Source organism: Ambystoma mexicanum, chromosome 6p, assembly GCF_040938575.1.
Source record: "Ambystoma mexicanum isolate Mex_15411 chromosome 6p, UKY_AmexF1_1, whole genome shotgun sequence".
Lineage (NCBI taxonomy): Eukaryota > Metazoa > Chordata > Amphibia > Caudata > Ambystomatidae > Ambystoma > Ambystoma mexicanum.
Window position 1 is genome coordinate 341031709 of NC_090935.1, and position 22189 is coordinate 341053897.

General features: G+C 43.4%; 1 protein-coding gene across 2 annotated transcripts in view; it reads right to left on the reverse strand.

Annotated features, from left to right (window-relative positions):
• Window positions 1-22189, reverse strand: part of C1QTNF3 (C1q and TNF related 3) — an 868328-nt gene that overhangs the window by 633793 nt on the left and 212346 nt on the right. For both annotated transcript variants that reach the window (XM_069627099.1, XM_069627098.1), the window contains exon 3: window positions 3427-3581. In XM_069627099.1, the coding sequence (XP_069483200.1) occupies window positions 3427-3581 (155 nt within the window). The remainder of the gene's footprint in view (window positions 1-3426; window positions 3582-22189) is intronic.

Consider the following 22189-nt stretch of genomic DNA (forward strand, 5'->3'; position numbering starts at 1 on the left):
AAACACTCAAAATTAACATACCCCATTCAACAGAAAGAGCCTTTTGTGTGGGCTCCAGCAGGATGCCTGGAAGTCTCTCCTCAATCAATCAACATGGTCATGTGATATCCTGCCTCCTAGTGTGGGAATCTCTGAGGTGTTAAGGTTTCCCAGCCTCTTGGCCTCTGGGAACAGCAGGTGGCTAGATTTTCAATTACCCAACAAGCTTTGAAGTCCCTGCCCCTGTTGAAACTCCTAAATACAGTTTCCCTGTCAGAGTTTAGACCGCTAGCGCCACCTTGGGGAATTTGTCGGTACTGCATCCATTTTTGAGTTGTCTTGAATTACTGCATTTCAATAGAGTGGTCTTTTGCTTGATAGTATAGGACCCTTGCTTAACATTGTTTTGATGGCATCCTTACAGTAGAGTGGTGATGTGGAACCCCCCACAAGAAGGTTGTATCTTTGGAGTGGTCTAGTGCCAACTGCACAGTTCTCCTATTCTGGCGTGAATGTGGGCGGCGATAGCTCATCCCTACATCCACCCAGTCTATTGATTTAGTTTGTTCTGGGATAGAATAATGGGCGGCGACAGCTCATCCCCACATCTACCCAGTCTATTGATTCAACATGGGTCAAAACCCTTGACAACACAGAGTGGCAGATAGGGCAGAGCTGCACTTATCACCTTTTCTCGCACTTTTACTGTAGGATTGTCACAAGGCCAATATAACCATTCTGTTCCTCTACTTCTTTCCTATGTCACCCCCCCCTCAACCTCCAACTTGTCTTGTGCCGAATGGAAAGACTTCTGTATGTGTGCCATACAAATTTCCAATAAATAAATAATGGTTTAAAAGGGCATCAATAAAAGTAATTCATCAATGAAACGTAATGTTGATAAAGTGCCGCTTGCTGTCCACAAGTAAATACAGCAAGGTCGTTTACTATTTAGAATCACAGTGTGCTGGCAGCGGTGGACAACTTTTTAAATATTTCCTTCAGAGAGCCTCATTACGACCCTGGCGTTAAGGGTTTAACGGCGCCGTAAAAGGTGTCGGCACCGTTCAACCCTTAACGCCTCATTACGAGTTCCCTTTGTGGGACCCGACCTTAACGCCTGCTTTTAGCAGGCGTTAAAGTAGGGTGCCGCAAAGGGACCTTGGTGCTAAGTACGGTGCCGCAATTTGCGGCACCATACTTAGCGCCTTCCCCATTCCCATTGAGCCCTATGGGGCAAAAATGGGAATGGGGAAGGGCCCATGGTGAATGGGGAATTACCGCCCCGCCAACCTTAAGGCATAAGTAATGCATGGTACTAATCGAGCGTACAGTCTGTGTAGTATTCAATAGTTTCTTCTTATAGGTACAGGGCCTCATTACGACCCAGGCGGAGGACATGGTGCAATTAGCACCATGGTCCATGCCGGTGTCCGCCATGGCGGAATGGGTAATTACCACCCCATTACGAGGTTGGCGGGGCGGTAATTCCCCATGCCGCCATGGCCCTTCCCCATTCCCATTTTTGCCCCATAGGGCTCAATGGGAATGGGGAAGGCGCTAAGTATGGTGCCGCAAATTGCGGCACCGTACTTAGCACCAAGGTCCCTTTGCGGGTCCCTACTTTAACGGCTGGTAAAACCAGCCGTTAAGGTCGGGTCCCGCAAAGGGACCTCGTAATTAGGCGCTAATAGGTTAACGGCGCCGCAGCCTTTTACGGCGCCGTTAACCCATTAGTTCCTGGGTTGTAATGAGGCCCACAGTCAGTGATTTGTAAAGTACACAGGTTACTTGGCATCATACAATTCATTCTGCAGGCATCATTTCCAATGCATTTCTACCGTCATATTGCATTTATTTGATTCCATTGTTTTTATTTAGAGTGCACACGACCTGCAGCACTCACAAAAAGTGAGGAGACAGAGAGAGGATAAGCACAGTGACGAAAATCTCAGCATTGAGAAGATGTGTCTATCCAGGTCTGAAAGCTTAAAGCAAGCGGGGCGATTGTATACTTTCATGGTACTTCCTAAAGTCAGACTTGAGGAGTAAGGTCAATAAGGAGAGGGTTTCAAGGGGAGTAGCATTGAAAACAGAGGGATCTCCCCCAATACAACTTGTAACACAACCAGTGAACGCTTATTTGGGAGACTTGCAGTAAACCATAGCATTGGGAATTTGAACCTCGTGTCTGGCGCATCCTTTCGTGTATGGTTGTTGCCTTGTTTCCATATCGCGAGGGACCCCTAGGGGCCCCCTTCAGCTTCTGGTCAGAAACTAATAGAGCATCCGTTTCATTCAGACAGTGTGGTTCAGGGTTATGCTGTGTTTAAACTCGCAGGCAGCGAGCTTTACATTCAACTCTCTGCCTGATAGTAAGCCAGTGGCATGACCTCTTTGCAGGTGTAATGCGACCCATACAGTTGAAACCTAGAATGAGGTGTGATGTGTGATTTTGTATTCATTGAAGTTTGTTCAAGGTTTTGATGGCCAGCTGTTGATGCTGGATTGATCAATGGGAAAGAACAGGATAATACTTTGGGGCAACAGTGCTTTAGGTGAAACACTGTTAAGCAGAAGAAGAGGGCAGATGCTTTTTTGGTCACCAAATTAACTTGTTGGATGAATGACAGAGCCTTGTAAAAATAGGGTAACTAGCTTGTGGATTTGTCATTAAGATGTAGATGGCAAACATTTTTTGGGGTGGCCAATTAAATGTGAACAATGCGGTATTATCATGACCAAGAAAAAAGTGTTACATTTTCCAAGCACTTAGGCATAGCCAGTTTTACATCATCTAGAGTTGGGTGCCAACAAGACAATGGCCCTCATTCCAACCCAGGCGTTAAGGGTTTAAGTTAAGGGTTTAACGGCGCCGTCGGCGCCGTTAAACCCTTAACGCCTGATTTCCACCTTAACGTCTGCTTTTAGCAGGCGTTAAGTACCAAGGTGCTAATTACGGCACCGTAATTTACGGTGCCGTAATTAGCGCCTTCCCCACTCCCATTATGCCCTATGGGGCAAAAATGGGAATGGGGAAGGGTAAATGGGGATTGAGGATTTACCGCCCCACTCACCTTGGTAGGAACTTACCACCTGGGTTGGAATGAGGGCCAATGCATGACTCGATATTTGTTTTGCGCTTCAACGGAAACGTTGTTATCGATCGGGGTAACTGTATGTAAATAAGAGATGCTGCTTATTTTCCAAGGTAGACATCCATGCTAAGAGAGCACATTTGAATACTACAGAGTTGCCAGATTGTTTTGTTTTCCTCCCATACCAACAAAAAAGTTCCCATGCCATATCGGAACAAGTGCAACTAGGAAAACATAGAGCCAGAGGAAACAGAATAGCACTAAGACATTTAAAAAAGATACCTGAGCCGTGGGAACAAAATCAAAATCTTCAATATTGTTAATTTTCACTTTGGAATTCATTGTGTACCTGGAGCTCTGTTGGAATACCGGGGTGGCCTTTCTCTCCTTTGGGTCCATGGTTTCCTCGTTCACCCCTCGGCCCCAAATCTCCCTTGTCTCCTTTTTCCCCTGTTGATCCTTGGTGTCCGGTAGCTCCATTGTTTCCATTGTTCCCATGATTCCCTGGAAGATATCAAACATTGTGTTCTGTTCAATCAATAAAACAATGCATAGTGTAAGGAGTGGTCTATTCAGTGCAATGGTACACGATTTTCACATGTTTCACTGCACTGCTCCATGACATCAACCTCAGCGTTGTAAGCAAAGGGCAGAAGAGGACAAGGGCAACTCCTATTTGGTCCTGTTTGAACCAGGAGAGTATAGACACATGACCCCTATGTTGAACATCCCACCTATGAAGAACAACATGTATATTGCAATCTAGGCACTGCTTTCAATCCAAACACTCACCATACACAAAGCAAACATACCCGTCCTGTCGCTTCAACCCCTAGAGCCTCGTTAACATCCCACCCAACCCTCACACATGACACCATCCACATATTCACACTTGCTTATCAATACAGGCTGTGCAGCCACTTCCTGTTTTCACACTGAAACACAGGAAGTTTCCACCTGATTAGCTGACTACCTCAAACCAACATAGTCTTTCTTCGCGAAAAGAACAGACTTGATTACAACAAGAACAATCTATTGTTCAAACAGCAACTTTTTAGGAGCCATCTGACTATGAGGCACCCAAACCATCAATAGAACCAAGGTAATACTATTTGAGATCATTAAAACCATGAACATTAAACAACTCATCACAAATCACACCCACAACAATAAACATAAAACAAACAATAACTATGCACAGAAAACAACAGTAACTAATTGAACCAAAAAAAGGACAAACCCTTTCCCACCGAAGCTTCTGAAGTTTATCACAGTGTTGGAAGAGCCACAGTTCGGATGGTATACCACTCATTTCATTGACTTCACTTTTGTTACTCTAGCCATGTTCCACACTTGACCACCTTGCACCCTTACAGCCCCTCTCAAAACCTGTGTCACCTGAATCGGCTCGGTATACAACACATCCCCCTTTCTTTTAACCACACACTTCTTGATACGCACTGTGGGATGTCTTAACCCACTAATCCAAGCCCTGCAACATCACTGTGCATTGCTGGCAGCAGAAACATCATAATGGCCGCCGGAAAGCATGCTGCTCGCCAGAAATCACCAGAAAGTGCGCGCTGAAAACCTGAAAAATAGGCCGCCATCTACTTTTGCCTATGTCAGTGGTAACACAGGAGACCACTGCCAAAGCCCATCATTTGGCTGCTCACAGAGCAAAATCATTGCAAAAGAAACAGAGCCGGATTCAAAAATCCGTTTGATTTGGTGTCGAATTTGTAGAAATCATTGCTTACAAACCACCCAAAAAGATCCAACCTCCTTGTTGGGTGGTCAACATCATTCTTCTTCTATAATCTACATAAATATAAGGTCCACAGAAGTGTGTCTATATCTGAACAAAATATACTTTGAGGATTGCTTGCTGGAAGAAATCTGTCAAAAATGGGTGTAATACCGTTACTCACCTCTACCAGAAGCCGGCGTTTTAAAACCATTTTGGGTAAAGTTGAACATGGAACTCAAACTATGCCAAAGAAAGACTTGCTATCAGAAGCCTGAGAGGTGGATACAATTTAAAGCCATATTCTGAAAAGGCTTCAAGCAAGAAATTGTTTGATGTATGTGTTTAAAATGTGAGGTATATTATAAGAAAAGACAATTTGTAGACATTGGGTTAAGAGTTAAAGTTTCCCACACTGTGTTCAAACGAATTCCACACCTTCTCCCTGGACAAAGGAGACTTCCCCCTGCCCTTGGCTAAGAGATTGACAGGCTGTTGTGAATAGGAACTAGGAGGGGCACCCTGGCCTGTTGCTCTCAGTGCAGACAAAGGAATCCTTGGGCTGAATAGAAAATGCTAATTCGGGTGTGACTGACAACAAACTGCTGACAGGAAGAAGGACATGTGACCTCTGAGTCAGCCCAGACCTTGGAGGTGGAGACAAACCATTGTGTGGATTCAGAAAGCACAGCAAATGTATGTTTTAGAAAAATGCTTATAAAATATTGTACTGAAACTTTGAGTTTGTTAAAATGAAAAATTTGCTCACAGTTGAAGACTAAGCTGGACTCTGTTCGATGTTCTGAGACCAAACCCCGGAATTATTCATATTGTAGCTACTGTGTTTATGCCAGGAACCTAAAAAATTACAGAAATGTGCTCAGATGGGGTGTGCATGCATGTCTAAAAATTGGTGCAGAAATAATAAACCCAGCAAAAGTGGAAAAAGTGGTCATTTCTGAACCAAAGCTCTTAGGAAGATGAGAGTTGAACAGAAATGTACCTTAATTAATCTGTCATGTGATTTATGTGGTATTAACAAGTTGTGTATATTGTAAATATGTGTTTTATGAAAAATAAGATATGCTGTACAGATGTACAGAGACCAAGGGGAGTATTTTTCCCCAAGCCAAGAAAGATGACACAGCATGACACGCTGATCCTTTCTCCAATAAGGGGACAGGGAATCCTCTAACCTATCAGATCCTTAGAGGGTTGGGCATTGTAGAATCAGCCACCCCACCCACTTTGGAAATATATAAATAGGGACTGCTGAGAACAGACAGGACACACACTTTTCCGCTACTCAACTGATCTCTTGGTGAAGCACCCTGCAAGAAGATCCAGACAGAGCTTCAGACATAGATCCAGAACCAAACTCTAGAACCAACTCTAGGACTTTGAAGCATAGAGGCCTAACCCAAAAGCTGAACCCTTCTCAGCAGGCCTGCAGAACCGAGCAACCTGATTCTAAACCCTAAACTTCCAAGGGGCTATCACATTCAACAGGCGGGCTGTGCTGTTTTGCTATTCTAGCCAAGAACCCTGTGCTAGAACCAAGATCCAGACCCAGTAAGCAGAGCTGTATCCAGAACCCGTCAGATCCAGTCCAAGAGACCACGCAGACCGCAGTGCAGTGCTGAGAGTGCCTGAGACTTGTCCAGTGGCGAGAGAATCCCAGCCAAACCCTGGACCAGATCTTTGACGGGGCCCAGTCCATTCCAAAGCCATAGGAGTGAGTATCTAGTCTAGAACTGTCCATAACCTATCTCTTAGCTTAAAGTAATACTATTCCATCCATTTCAATCCGTCCAGAACTGCATTACAGAACCTCTATTGTCTATCCTTAATTCTTCTCTCCTCTACATAATTTGTGATAATTGTAGCAATAATCATGTTTGCGCTGATATTTTCTGAAGAGGGACAAGTGTTTTGACGGACAGAGATCAGAGCGGAGGTGCCGCTGTTCTGGTGGCTGCCTGTTGAGTCTCTTGCTTCTTCATAGCTCCTTCGTACAAGCCTATCCTTGTTGGTTAATCTTTAAAGCGCCATCTGTCGTGTTATAATCTTGACTTTATTTCTGAAAAGTCTACCTTCACAAAAACCTCTGTAACTTTTGAACCGCACGCCCTATAAACAAAATGTAACTGTCATTTTGAAGCTAAGGCCCTCAGCTTTCCAATTCCTTATAGCTTTTCCGTAATCGCATTTCATGCACGTGGAAAAGTTGCCGTGAATTGCATTTTGGTTAAATTTCACCACAAGTCAGACTAGCTGTTTCTTGTTTGCAACTGCTAAATTTCGTTTTCAATCTGATAATCATTCATAAATCATTGCTAGTGTTGACCTGAACCAATCCAAAGTAACTCTCACTTATCCTGAATCTCCTTTAGTGAATTAAAGTCATTTTTAGCATTTTTCCCCTTTATTGCAAACCACATTTAAAAGTGATTGACCTGTGTTTAAAATCATACCTGTTTTCTCTAAGCTTGCTGGGGGAACTGGGATTGAACTGCATTATTGATTGTATTCCTGAAACCTGTGTGCCCTCATTTCCATCTCTTCATATTGCATAGTGGGGGGAGTGAGTAATAACAGGGGAAAAAGTGATCATATTATCTTTTGATTTAAATCATATCAAGTTTCTTTCTGTGTTGCATTCTTTCCCATCATTGCATTTCCTTGAATCATACAAAGTATTCTCTGCTACCTTATCCTTTCTTTTTCCTACTCCTAACTGATTAAAGAGATTGTTGATATTGTAATATTACCCATTGCTGCTCACTGTACATATTCATAAGTGTGCTATTCAGATATTATTCTATTCATAGTGTGATATATATTGTTCAATTCTTCAAATAAACCTTTTAATTTGCAAAACAAACCTACTTCTTGGCTCAGTGAGGTCGGGGAGATTCAAAGAGAGGGGTGTTATATAAGGGTTCATCATCCAGATTTAGAGAACTTTGACATAAAAATATATAAATAAGGGCTTCCGTTGGGCATCCCATACTAAGGATTGACTTGGTTGGAGTGCTGTATTGAAGTCACTTACAGCACTCAATTGCCCGCTGCAACATCCAACCCTTTTCTCCCCAACTTCTCATTTGTCTTTCTCACCCACTCATCTTTCTTCTTAATCATCTTCTCCCTCACTTCTTTCACGACACAGTTCGATTCACAAGGTGGTGAAAACTTTGTATTCGGTTTCCTTCCCTAAATTCAAAAGGGTTCATCCCCATACTCGTATGGGGAGCCAACCGCAAGGCATACAGCCTACCCCTCACAGACATGTTCCTGTCATTGCCACACGCTCCTGCCATCCGCACCGCTTCCATCACCATTCCATTCGTTTGTGCTGATATAACGCAGTCTTATTAAGTTTCACACCACACAATTTGAGATATTCTTGTAAATATCCTCCAACAAATTGTCTCCCATTATCGGTCAAAACCAATACCAGTAAACCTTCCCTCTCAAAAACACACTGCAAATATTCAACCATGCTCTGAGCCGATATATCTTGAACAACGCAAAACTCTGTCCACCTCAAGAACAAATACACCAGGACAATAATAAACCTTCCACGACCACTCCCCATATCCACTGGACCCAAAATATCCAATGCTAACTCACTCCACACCTTCCCAGGTGCATCAACCTTCACCATCGGCTGTTGTCTTGCTACAACTTTCTTGCCAGAGACGTCACACTCAATACACTCTCCCACCATCTTTTCCCATCTCGATCAAACCCGGGCCACCAATACTCTCCCCTCAAAATGCCTTTGGTCTTTGAAACGCCAATATGACCTTCATGCCCAACATCCACCAATCTTCTTCTTAATGCACGAGGAACAACCGCACAATCCCACCGTACAAAATATCACCCTTCACACACAATTCCGATCTTACTTCCTACAAAGACCTCTCTTCACCACTCAATAGCATTTTTTCAGGCCACTCTCCTTGGCCGAAACCCATCACCCAAACAAAAGTCTCCTCCTCCCTCAACACACTTGCCCATTCCTCTCGGGTAAACACTCCATCATGAGAAACATACACTGTACCCGTGATGGCGTCTGCCACGAGACCATCATTAACCTCACCCTCATTCTCACAAAGTCTTGACACATGGGCCGACATCACATTTTCTTTTCTTGAAATCACATCCATTGCAAACCTGTGTCCCTGCATCCTAGCCACCCAACATGCCACTCTTCTAGAAACCTTTTCAAGACCCTGCTTTTGAAAATGGCTTTTAGAGGCCTATGGTAAATTCTGATGATGAAGTCTGCCCCCTACACAGAATTGCGTATCTTTTCCACACCCCAATGACAAGGTAAAGCCTCTTTCTCCAAGACACAGTAGTTTCTTTCTGCACCCCTCAACATCCTTAAGGTGTGCGTGACAACCACGTCCTGACCATTCTCCCCAACCAGGGTCAAAACAGCACCAAACCCCGAGTCACTGGCATCCAAGGAAATCATACTTCTCCAAGTGTCAAACATGGACAACACCTTTGCCATATCTATTCCCTTTTTATCACCTGGAACTTCTCCTCAAATTCAGCATCCCACACAAACTCAACACCCTTCTTGAGCAAACCTCTCATTTTTGTGATTTTGTCAGCAAATTGTTTACACATTTTTGATAGAACTCTATCATACCTAGGAAAGACCTTAACTCTCCTTTCCCTTCCAGTGTTCTAATCCTTTTTATACCATCCACCAGATCCTTCCTGGGCATCAACCCTTCTGCTGAAATCTCATGCCCCACAACTTCCTTCCCAAATACACACTTTTCCACCTTCTACGTTATCCTTTTCTGTTCCAATATCTTTACAACTTTCCATATATTCCCTTCATACTTCTCCCAACTGTCTCCGCACACCAGAATGTTGTCCTGAATACAATGCACATCCGACATCCCTTTCAGCAACCTAACCATCACATTTTCAAAAACTGTTGACACCGATACCAACCCCAAAAGCATCCTACAAAATTGAAATATGCCTTCATGCCTAATGAACGCTTTCAGTCCCTTAGATGTCTCATCGAACCGTATCTGGTGGTACGCCAATGCCATACTCAATTGCCTTTCCAATCGTAGCTAACATTTCTGGGAAGCGGATGCCTCTCTGCCACAACAAATGTATTCAACACCCTTAAATCTACACACAACCTTAGTTCTCCACTGGGTTTCCTCAAGACCACGAAGGGGGACATCCACTGAATGCTTCTCGCTGGTTAAATTCAATTATTCCAGCTTCTCTTAACCGCTTGAGCTCATCCCTCACTCCATCCGTAAGCACCATGGGAACTGGACGCAATTTTGCTGCCACAGGTCTACTTCCCTCTTCAAGACTATTCTATGCACCATGCCTTAACACACCCAACATCCTTTGGGAACACCTTGGGAAAACTGGTGACCATACTCACCCTTTCACTCACATTAACAACTTGCTTGTCCATATTCGGGTCCAGTCTTATTCTCAGACACTTTTGTTCCTTCCACCCCAACAGTGTCTCGCCGCTCCTGGTGACATACACCTTCCCTTGTCTTTCCCTTCCCTTGAATCCTAACTATGCCATAAAACACCCTATGACATCTATTTTCACCAAGGTTGTAACCCCCAGGCTTCTTATCAGATGGCATCAAATCCTCCACTTTGCTGTCCACCAAACCTTCATACACTTTGTGTGACATAAGAGACAGCTGCGCCCCAGAGTCTTCCATCATACTCACAGCTTTCCCATTTACACATATGTCTGCAAAGGGGCTATCACACCCCTCTTCTCTGCTACACATAACCATATTCACCATCACGATCTCCACTCGCTCTTCTTCCTCTTCACCAGATAACTGACATGCTTCCTCGCTTACATAAAATACCCTTTTCCCATTACCAAGGCAGTCATTTTTGCAACAGTTCGCGTAGTGACCCCACTTCTTAAACTTATTGCAAGTTACTCTCCTTCCTGGGCATACAAACACAATTTCTCATCACTTTTTTGGGCCCTTTTGTTTTGTCATTCCTGCCATCTGTCCCTTCAGATCCCTTTTGTATATTGATTTTCCCTCTCTTCTTTATTTTCTGATACTTGCTGAGTCACTATCTCACCCGACTCTGATTTATTATGCTTCCTCCCTGGTTTTGCTACACATGCCATAGTATGTTCGACTCTTTTTGCTATTGCCACCACCTCGTCGAAGTTTGGCTCATCCTTCAGCCATATTTCCTCCCTTATCTTATCATTAGAACAGTGAATCATGAATTGATCTCTTATGTGTTTATCAAATTTTCCTCCAAATTTGCAATTAAGGGCGGGATGGCATAAAGCTGTCATGTATTCCTCCATGGACTCTCCTTCTCGTTGCTCCCTTACTCCAAAATTATACCTCTCTAACACAATACTGGTTTTAACATCGAAGTGGCGGTCGAGTTTTTGCAGAGTCATGATAAATTCATTGACCCCACTTTCTTGATCTAAGTCTGGCATTTTCCCTAGCGTTCATAGACCTGTTGGCCTTTATAGCCCAAAAAGTGCATCAAGAGTGAAACCTTCCACTCAGCCAAAATGGTATTACCGCACGCAGCTTTTACACAGAGAATAAAACCCTTCCTCCAGGCTCGCCACTTGATTTTCACTGGGCCTGGATTCACCATGAACACAGGCGGCCCTGGCACTCCTGCCACAGCCATTCTCTGTTCTTAAACTCTAGTAGGACGACAATTGTTTTCACAACAGTCTTGCTGTCCTTTTTCCTTCTGTTTATCAGCACGTGATCTGCTTTCTGCAACTAAAATGTTACCATGCTTTCTCTACTATTAGTTGCACGTGATTATTCCATGTTTCACTCTGTAATGTCAGTACTGTGTCCCTTTCTTTGTGTACATGTGCACGGCACCTTTACCGGAGCCGTTAACCCCTTACCGCCTCACATATAATGATGCCCTTTGTCTCATTTTAAATGGAGCAATTAAGTCAAGTGAGGCGGTCATGATTTTGTTGTACTCATTGACTAATACATCAGGCTCCATGTTTTCCAGAAGAGAGTTAAGTGTTGGGAGAATAAGAAAAACGAATTTATCAAAGATAATATTCTTTTTGTTCCTTGTGGGTATAGGAGGAACCGGTATGGTGGGTGCGGAGGTAGGTCTTTTGGATGCTAGAGAGAATGTCACGAGATAGTGGTCAGTCGAAATCTGGGGAGTTATAGATGAGATAGATGCGTTACAGTTGTAATCCGCCACCCAATCGAGCATTTTCCCTTTGTTGTGAGTGGGTAGGTTCACTCTCTGGGTAGGGCCAAGTTCGGTCAGATTGTTAGCCACACTAATTGCAAGTGGATCTTTAGGGTCATTGAAGCCCAAATTGAGGTCCTCTAATAATAAGACTTGTGAAGTATTTTTTTAAGTTGTCGGACAGAATAGAGGAGATGTCCTCCTCGAAGGTTCCGACAGGACCTGGGGGTCTATATATGAGGTGGATAGTGAGAATCTGGGAATTGTTGCTAGATAATTTGGCTTTAAGGGTTTTGCATGATTTAATGTCAAGGGGCGGTGCTAGTCTCAGCGATAGATTTGATTTGGCAATAAGGGCTATGCCTCCTCCATGCACTTCACTTCTGTCTGCTCTTAGGATGGTATATTCGTTGGGAATCACTAACATAAGGGCAGGGACTGCAGCGGCATGTAGCCAAGATTCAGTGACGGCAAGAAGTCATATTTTTCTGCCTGGATAAGGTCGAATATCTTGGTGGCATGTGCGTCAAGGGATCTGGCATTTATTAGTGCGCCCTTGAGGTCGGTAGGTGGACTGGTAGATGTTGATGTGGAGGAGACTCCTGCAGGCTGTATTTCTGATCGGGCCTTAGTAGGGGTGTGGTTAAGAAACGCGTGAGAGGTCAGAGATCTGGGTTGGATTTTTTCACTAATAGTGGAGATTTTATTGTATGGAGTTTTTCTCCTAAAGTCTAAATTGGATAAAGTTCTGGCTAACGTTTCAAATAGTTTAGCTAGCCTCGAACAAAGCCTTGCATTTCTGGCAGTGATATTGCATGGAAAAGTGTCATGAATAGGTCTCTGCTGGGGGTTCAAGTTGTTTGGCACTTGTTTATAAACCGGGTTGTTAAGGTAGTTTAGAATGTGGGTTGTGGGCACGGTCATTGTTATGTTAGATACCAACTGGTGGTGAGGTAATAGTGGAATCGTAGGTTTGCAGTCTGGTAAGGCTAAAGCTAGTAAGGGGATAAAGGAGAACAGGAGTAGCCCAGAAATGTGCCTCTTGGATTGAAATTCTATGTGTTAAAGTTGGACAGTTGTGCAATGGGCATGATGCAGTCAATAACGCAGTGAGTTATCAGAGCAAGCTTAGCTAGTAGGTCTGAGTGTATTCGATAGTCATAGGACTACTGCACAGTTAACAGTACTCAAAAATATACTAGGAATAAGCACGTATATGACTTAGGCATTTAGAGACATTCATCAAACAATACGATCATAGATACCAGAGGCAGTTACATAGGAAAGTGGCAGAGGATAAAAACAACATTGTATGACTCATAATGTAATATAATACATTTCTTGCTGATTGTGTATACAAGTTATTGTGATCTGGCTGAATTACAATGAGTAACAGTAGATAAGAATAAAACGGACTTGCCTTAATGTGTGTATGCTCGTGTGCACTCGTCCAGAGTATGTAAAAAGCAATGTATATTCAAGTGTAAATGGCAGTCAGCAGTAGTTCACAGTTTACAAGTAGCGATGGTATGGCAAAGGTTGTTTAGGTTCATGATCAGTGGAATAACTTTGCTGAAAATGTTGGGGGGACATGACAACTGAAGGAAAGGGGTGAGGTAAAAGGAGGGCTGATGGTGACTCTGAGAGATCGTTTCAGACAAATTAAAAAAATAAAATTGTGGTCAAATGGTAGATTTGACTGAATTCGGTCACCACCATTAGTTCAAAGCCAAAGATGCCGAACATGAAGAGCAGGGGTGGCCCCCTCAGCCCATGTTTGGTATTTTTGGCTTTGGGGGTTGCGGGATGTCTCCCCCTTCCTCAGTTAAAGGGATGGATCTAACACTGCAGGTTACAGGAGAGGCAGCGGATGGAGAAAAGGTAAGTGGGAGGGTTTATGAGTGTACTGGTGGTTTGAGGTAAATTGGGTCTGTTTGTGTGTATCAAGGTAAAAACGTATTTGCATCGAAAATTACTACGGTAAATTCCACTGTGATTTTGTACGTCGGTCAAACAACTTAAATCCCTGAGGGATAACACTAAACTACTACATCACAAGATTCCATTGCTGACGCTCTGTTTCAACTTTCGTAAGACTTGTAGCGTATCTTTAAAATTCAATTGACACAACATAACATTCACAAACTTAATTCCACTAGAATATACAAACAATGCATCATTTATCATTCATTCAGACACAAACATCAACACACAATTGCTTGCACAGACTCTCACTCACACACAAACGCACCCAGCACCTCCACTGACATACACTGTGTGCACACAACATGCATATGTACATTTACAATAACACATGGAAACAGTGGTGCAACGTCCATTGAGCAGACCAGACTTTATCACCCCTGATACCTGAAGTTTTGGGCTACGTTGACTTGACCTAGCTGAACTATAAAGCGATGGCCGAAAGGACCATAGTCACTGGAATGTCATCAATTTTCCTGATTTTTCCTTTCATTCAATGGCAGAAAACATTGGTTAATGCAGTGCAGTGGAGGACCAAGTATATTTGGTATAGACTTTTAAATGCCATATATCTCCAAACTTGGGTTCTGCACAGCACCTTATATATCTACGTGCTGATAGATATTTTTCTACAAGATTCTGACTGATTCAAATTAAGGTATGGTTTCCTGTGTTCAAATGGCTCCAAGCAGCGGAGTACCAAGGCGGGAGAGTCACAAGGGGATAGTCAAGCTCCCCCCGCCCCCCGCAGCTCTTTTAAGAGCCAGACCGGGACATTTGTACTTGGGACGCCTCTCCCATTCGGCTCTTCACAAAGGGTGCCCAACCCTTTGTGAAGAGTGTCCCACTGGCAGGACAATGTGTGCTGATCAATTCCTGCTCATCACGCTCATTGTCCTGGCAGCAGGACACCTTACCCATTCCGAATGGTAGAGACAATGTCTCAAGGAGCTCCGGGCAGCAGAGGGTGCTCACGTTGCTCTGTATCAACAGAGTATTACAATGTGAGCCATTAGGCACTGATGGGAGGGAGGGGGTGCTATTAGCAGGGACTATTGTCCCTTTATAAATGTGAATCGGAGGGAGTGATCAGAAGTGAGAAGGGTGCATAATGTTGCATGCTTAATGAAATAATGACTATGGCTTTAAAACCCAAGGAGGATTTGTTAGGCTCACATTAATCTGCATGATGCTATTGTGACATTGCATGCAGAATAGGGAGAATGAAAATAAAGCCATACTCTCATTGCTCAACATATTTCTATGACAATGTATATAGTGTATGGTTAGTTTACTATGAAAGGCTAGGTTACTATGTAATGTGGTTTGCTTCCAATGCATTGCTATAAATAATTATATTGTATATGTATTATATAAATAATAAGCACATGACATGTAAAGCAAATCCTTAATAAATATCTATATCAACTAAGCCTGGAAAGATGCGCACGGTCGCTTAAATTGTCCACATCCCAGTTTCACCATTTAACCAAGTGTGTGATCCTGAGCAAATTATTTAAACACATTGCGCCTTATCTGCAGCTCTGTAAATGATTCTGATTCACTTCCAAGCTTCTGTTAATGTATTATGCTATTATAATGGAAAAGCCTAATGACTATAGAGTTGCTCCACATATAACAATAGTGCAATTTAGGTATTTTGCACCACAAAGTTATTTGTCACTTGGCTTATTTATGGCAACTTATTCTAAAATCACTTCCATGGTGCCTCCAAGTATCAAGGACTGATGATGTGCCTTGCAATGTCCTTTTCTGTGAAGTCACTTCTGTTGGTGCAATCCATCTGCTAATTAGGACGTGTGCATGTATTTCGCCTCAGAGGGCTTGGACAGAGCATCCCAACAAACATACACAACACAATTAAAAATTCTCTATTTTTTTTTTAAAGTACCTCTGATCTGCTTTCAAATGCCGCCCCGGCCACGTCTCATGTTACACGACCTAACCTCTACAAAACCAAAAAGGAAATAGAACTGCTAAGTTCCAAATTCATTCATTGAAATATGGCTCTGGCAGCTGGAGGACTGGTGTCAGGCTGCTCCTGTTAATGTGGGCAAGAGTGGAGGAAATATAGCCCTAAATGCACAATATAAATTTTGACATGTAGTGAGCTTGTGACTCAGCTCAAACTGTAAATTTTACCTGGGAAGTCGTTCATGTAGCACTTCCAAAGTCGTGCCGTCTGGGCGATGGTTCCCAGATGAAATAAGCGTTGCTGATGTGTGCGCTCAGGCGTGCGTTTGTCCCGGTCTGGCGCACTGCTGCAGGCTAGAGGCATCCGCATCGCTGGCATTTTCAAGAGGGTTTGTACATATGAGGGCCAATAGAAATGCAGAACGTATAGTGGCCTAATTGGTTGCCGCATCAGGAATGTGGAACCGGCTCAAGAGAGTCCGCTGGGCCAAAGGGAGCGGAGTCACCAGTTCGAGCGGGTGCTGGGTGTGCGAGGGGAGAAGACATGGGAAGGTAAGCAGGACACTGTGTGGTGCGGGGCATAAATGTAAGAGCCCTCATAAAAACGCCATGTGAAATAGTAATGCTCCGGTAAGGGAGACTATGAAGAGGGGGCGTTTGGGCACCCGATTTTGCATCAAAAAGAGGGGGGGTATGAGTGAGTGGGTGTGCGGCGGCTGTCCAATTAGGGCGGGACAGAGCCCGCCTGTTTGAAAAACAGTGTTGCGCTGTCTGAGTAGAGTACTGCATTTGTCTGCACTTGGTTATCATAAAGGCAGGCAGATGTAAACAGCGATGCACTGCCCGAAAAAAGTACTCGTAGTAGGTAGTGACACGGAGAAGTGCTATTGAAAAGTTATAGCACGCCCGTGTGTGCTGGAAGTGCACGTATGGGCTTCCAGCATGGCATGGTCAGCGTGTCACTCCCATGAATGTGGGAAGATTTGCATTCATTAAGGCCCTGTTCTACCGAGTCCAATCTGTAAATCCACCTGCATTCAAGGTCCAAAAGTTGTCCCTGGATGTTGGGACCGTTGCGCACTCTTTCAAGCACCCACCATCTGATGTCTTGTGTGGTGTGCTTTTTGTCCATATAGTGTTGTACCAAAGGTGATGTGAGATTTTTACACCTGATTCTTGACCTGTGTTCGGAAATCCGTGTGCCAATGTTGCGCATGGTTTGCCCGACATAGCGTAACTTGCAGGGGCATTCTATGCAATAGACCACTTGGTTGGTTTTGCAATTGGAAATATCTTTAAGAATCCAGGTTTTTTGTCCCACTTGGAATTGTTGTATTTTGGAAGTATATTGACAGACTGAACAGGACCTGCATGGATAGTGTCCTTTTAAAGGTCTTAAGTTCCACAGATTGCTTTGTGATGATTTCTTGATATACATAGAGTGCACCAAGTGCTCTCTGATGTTCCGTGCTCTTTTGTACGCAAATCGGGGTATTTGTTGGTCAGGAAGGCATAGTCTGGCAATGTACCAGTACTTGCGAACAATTTGTTTGATCTGGAAGGCGTGCTGCCCATGTGTGATCACACATGTAATTTGGTCTTGAGGTTCCTCTCTGGTTTTAGGAGTGAGGAGTGAATCTCGGCAAGTTAAGGGTGCCCTTTTCAAGGATCTGGACACTGGCTTACTGGGGTAGCCTCTTTCATGTAGTCTGTTGCTGAGTAAATCAGCGTCATGATAAAAGTCGTCTAGGGATGTGCAATTTCTGCGTAACCGCAGGAATTGCCCATATGGTAGGTTCTATTTAATATGCTTCGGGTGATCACTCTGAAAGTGGAAAAGAGTATTGCGATCAGTTGGTTTGCGAAATGTATTGCAGATTAGTCTACCCTGATTGTGTCGAATCGTTAAATCCAAAAAATTAATCATGGTACTGCTGTGTTCCATTGTGAATTGTATGTCTGTTCTGCAGGTGTTCAGCCAGACAAAAAAGTTTTGTAGTTTGTCCTCTGTTCCTTCACATAGGCAAATAACGCCATCTATATACCGACGCCATTGTTTGATATTGTCTTTCCACAGATTGATGGGATTGAAAATAAAATTATTTTCAAATTTTTCCATGAATAGAATAGCCAAACTTGGGGCGAATGCCGCCCCCATGGCAGTTCCTTTAATTTGCAGATAAAACTGTTTGTCAAATTCAAAGAAATTATTACAGAGGGCAAGTGTCATTATTTCAATGATAAATTCAGGCAGAGCTTTGGTCTCTCTATTGGTTTCAACGAGATATTCATATATGCAATCAATGGCAGCTTGTTGCGGAATACTCATATATAGCGACTTGATATCTAGAGTCACTAGTAGATGTTTTTGAGGGTCAAATTCCAAGTTTTCGAACATCTGAATTGTGTGCATTGTGTCTCTGATGTAAGATTCCGTGGTGATGCTAATCGGTTTGAGGAAATAGTCCACAAACTTGCATAATGGTTCTAGAATGGACCCGCATCCTGACACAATAGGTCTGCCGGGAGGATTGGTGGAGTTTTTGTGGATCTTAGGTAACGCGTACAGGCAGGGTGTACTGCCTCCTGTAGTAACAAGAAAGTCAGATTCCTTCTCCGTAATCCAATCTCTTTCCAGAGCAAAGGAGACCATTGCAGCAATTTCAGCAGTCAGGTCCTTCGTTGGGTCTTTTTTTAAAAGTATGTAGCTTTGTGTGTCATTAAGAAGGTCCATGTGAACGTATTGTTCAGAGTTCATTATAACAATTCCGCCCCCTTTGTCGGCGGGTTTTATAACTAACTCAGATTTTTTAGCTAGTGCAGACAGGGCTTCTCTTTCTGCTCGTGTGATATTTTGTAGTCTATTAGTATGTTTTTTCTTGCTCAAATTCCTGAGGTCTCGCAGTACGCATCTCTCAAAGGTTAGAAGGCCAGAGGGGACCTGGTTCTCAGAGGGTGAGAAGGAGGACTTGGGGTGTAATCCTGTGTCGTTCGAATCTTCACTTGTTTCAGGTTCATTGAAGAAGGTACGTAATTTGACGGTTCGTAGGAACCGACGTATCTCCATCTCGGTATTGTACCAATCTGTATTTCCGGATGGCACAAATGATAAACCCTTCGTAAGAACTGAAATTTGTGTAGATGTAAGTTGGACATTGGCTAAATTAAAGATTGGTAGGTCCTGGTCAGCCGCATGGTTTATCTCCTCCGCCGCCTCGGGCGTCTGTATTGGCCTTGGAACCTTGGGTTCCAAGGTGGAGGGCCCCATCCTGTCCCTCCTCGTCCTAAAAAAGGGGGTTGGAAGGGTGGTGGGGGATAGTTGTGTGATTGAGATTGACCAAATTGGTTAAACTGGTATGGTTTGTAGTTAGGGTTTGAGTTCCCACTGGATGAACTGCTACTTGATCCAGAAAAAGACACCCCCCCTTCTTTTAGCTTTCTGATTTCCTGACTGTGTTCCCCCTGATTGATTACGTTTTTTACTATATTCTTCTGTCGTATAGGGATACATTCGTTCTATTTTGAATTCTTGAATATCTTTCTGTAGTTTGTTAGTTTTTTTAGTCACAGTATTTGTTTTAAAAGTGGCAAACTGTTTGTTGATTGCTTCTATTTGATTTCTAGCGTCAGTTATGAGTGAGTTATTTGTGAATTTTCTCTCCTCGTCGTCCAGTGTCTTTTGTAGTTCCAAGCTGATTCTTTGTGCTGTTGTGATCGTGAGGACCATAAGGTCTCTACTGCACTTGGTTGCAATGTAGCTAAAGTTCGTTGTATATTCTTTATCTTCAAGAAACAAACAGGGCTCATTTCTAACAACTAGTCCCGTGGGGATAATATTCGCTCGTAAGTACTCCTTCAAGAAGTGTCCGTGTAGTTCAGTCCAGAACACCTTTTTTTAAGTTTCAGGAGATTGTCTCCTGTACTTGTTTGTCGCCCAGGTATATTAGGTCCTGTAGGATCAAAAAATGATGGTCCTGATAATAAGTCTGATGTCTTTTCTTCTGTATAGCTTAGAGTGGCACTTTCTGCCGTTATATGTGCCTGATTTGCTGTGTGTTGGACCTGTAGGGAGTGCCCACCCTCACAAAATGAGATTCTATATACATATGAGTTTAGGTAAAGGGATGCCCTGATTGTTTGCACTAGGCAAGAGATTTTTCTTGAGCTGTGCTCGCAGGGATAGTGGGGTGGCCGAAGAAAGCTTATTAGGACGGTCCTTAATATTAAATACCCAATGTCACCAAACCGAAAAAAACAACCATCGGTTATCTAAATTACAATATATACTGGGAGCTTTGGTGTGCCCTGGGTGACAACAAACATACACAAACACAATTAAAAATACTCTATTTTTTTTTTAAAGTACCTCTGATCTGCTTTCAAATGCCGCCCAGGCCACGTCTCATGTTACACAACCTAACCTCTTCGCATTCACACGCCTCCAGACAGAAACCAGGAAGCTGAATGAGCTTCCTAGTTCCTGTCTGTGTGTCGCACAAACATGAAGCCGGAAAGCGATGTTCTATGCCGCTGTCCCTCGTAAGTGCTGCTGCTAGCGTGACAGCACAGGCGCCCGGCCCTGCAACACCCAGTTCAGCACCCTGGCTGCTGACTTTGAGTCAATCCATCCAGGGTGAGGACTGAGCCACGCAGGGCACCCCAGCCCTGAATGTGTTGCAGCGCGGCAGCCAGGCATCTCTGCATTATGTAATGAGACAGCACAAGCCTAGCTGAACACCCCAGCCTTGCTCGCGCTGTCCAATTACATAATTGATGATTGGTGCCTCCCTGCCCTCCCTCCAAACGATGGGGGGGACAAAAAGGCATGCCACAGAAGTTGGGGGGGACAAAACCCCCTGTCCCCCCCTCTAATTACGCCCATGTTCATGATGATAGTGTTGTTCTACAAACACAATCTAGATAGGCCAGGTAGGAGGAGGAAGCTATGTTGCCAAGCTTAGCTCGTAAACTCAACGAGCCTTTTATTCGAGTCCATCGGGTAATGAGTGTATATTTTTAGGGTCTGACTTTGCAGCATGTATACGAAAACAAGCATAATATCTCATGTATGTCTGGGTAAACAAATGGGCCTTGTTGAAGACTGTTGTCGAGCCAGATGAGCGACACGTGCATTTACTGGTGATGCGTTTACGGTGAACTTCCAGGCGGCAAGGGTTGCACACTGGACATGCCGGTGTATACAAGCTCTCAGGGACATTGGATCTCGGCGGGGGCTGATCTTCTCATGCACTTCTATTATGAACCCCAAAATCCAGAAAATCCAAAATCGATGGGAGTGAAATAGCTGATTTAGAGAACGCTCACCAGCCTCTGGAGATCAAATGAATTCTGATTTAATGAACAAATTAAGAAAATACTGACTACCTTCCAATTTTCAGCATATTTTGACTTTCATATTGTAGTCCGTATAGGTTCATCAACTTCACCCTCTTGTCATATCTGAAAATCGTGTGAGAATCTGCACTAAGAGGCCACATGCTGCTTATAAGGTAATTTACAAAACCCAGCACTTAGCATAGTACAACATACACCAAATAATCAGTGTTACTATTCCCACGGAGTCCCTTATTCTCTCTGGACAAACAGTGGTGACCAATCCTGGATTTCTGACAGGAAAGTGCAATGCCATAAATTAGATCCAACCTCCATCGGGTTTTCAAAGACCTTGTAACGGATCTATTGAGAATTGCATTAGGGCAAACTTTTTCCTGTAAATTGCAGACGTTTCCCAATAGAAAGAAGGCATGGCAGTGATTCAATGTAAGTGAATGCACCTGGATTAGTACAGGCGACTAAAAAGTGTCTTTAGTTTATGGCATAGGTAAGGACCTGCCCAAATTAATGCATTTTTGTTTTGTTCAATTATTGTTATTTTTAAAATCTATTTATTTAAAGAAAAAGATGCAGTAATAATAAAATGTTAATATTAAAGCATTACCTGTCACAGCTGGATTGAGTTCTTGTACTATTGAAGAATGAACATGTTATATTGTCCTACTGTCAATGGTTGGAGCCCTGCGCAGCTGTATTGTAATGCCAATCACAATGTGTGTAAGATTATCACCTAGCATGGTTGCCTTACGCAGACAACATCATCCTGTTGGACCACACACTATCGGGGATAAAATGTTCAATTCATGCAGTATCTAATTATGCTAAAGAAAACGACCTTTGTGTA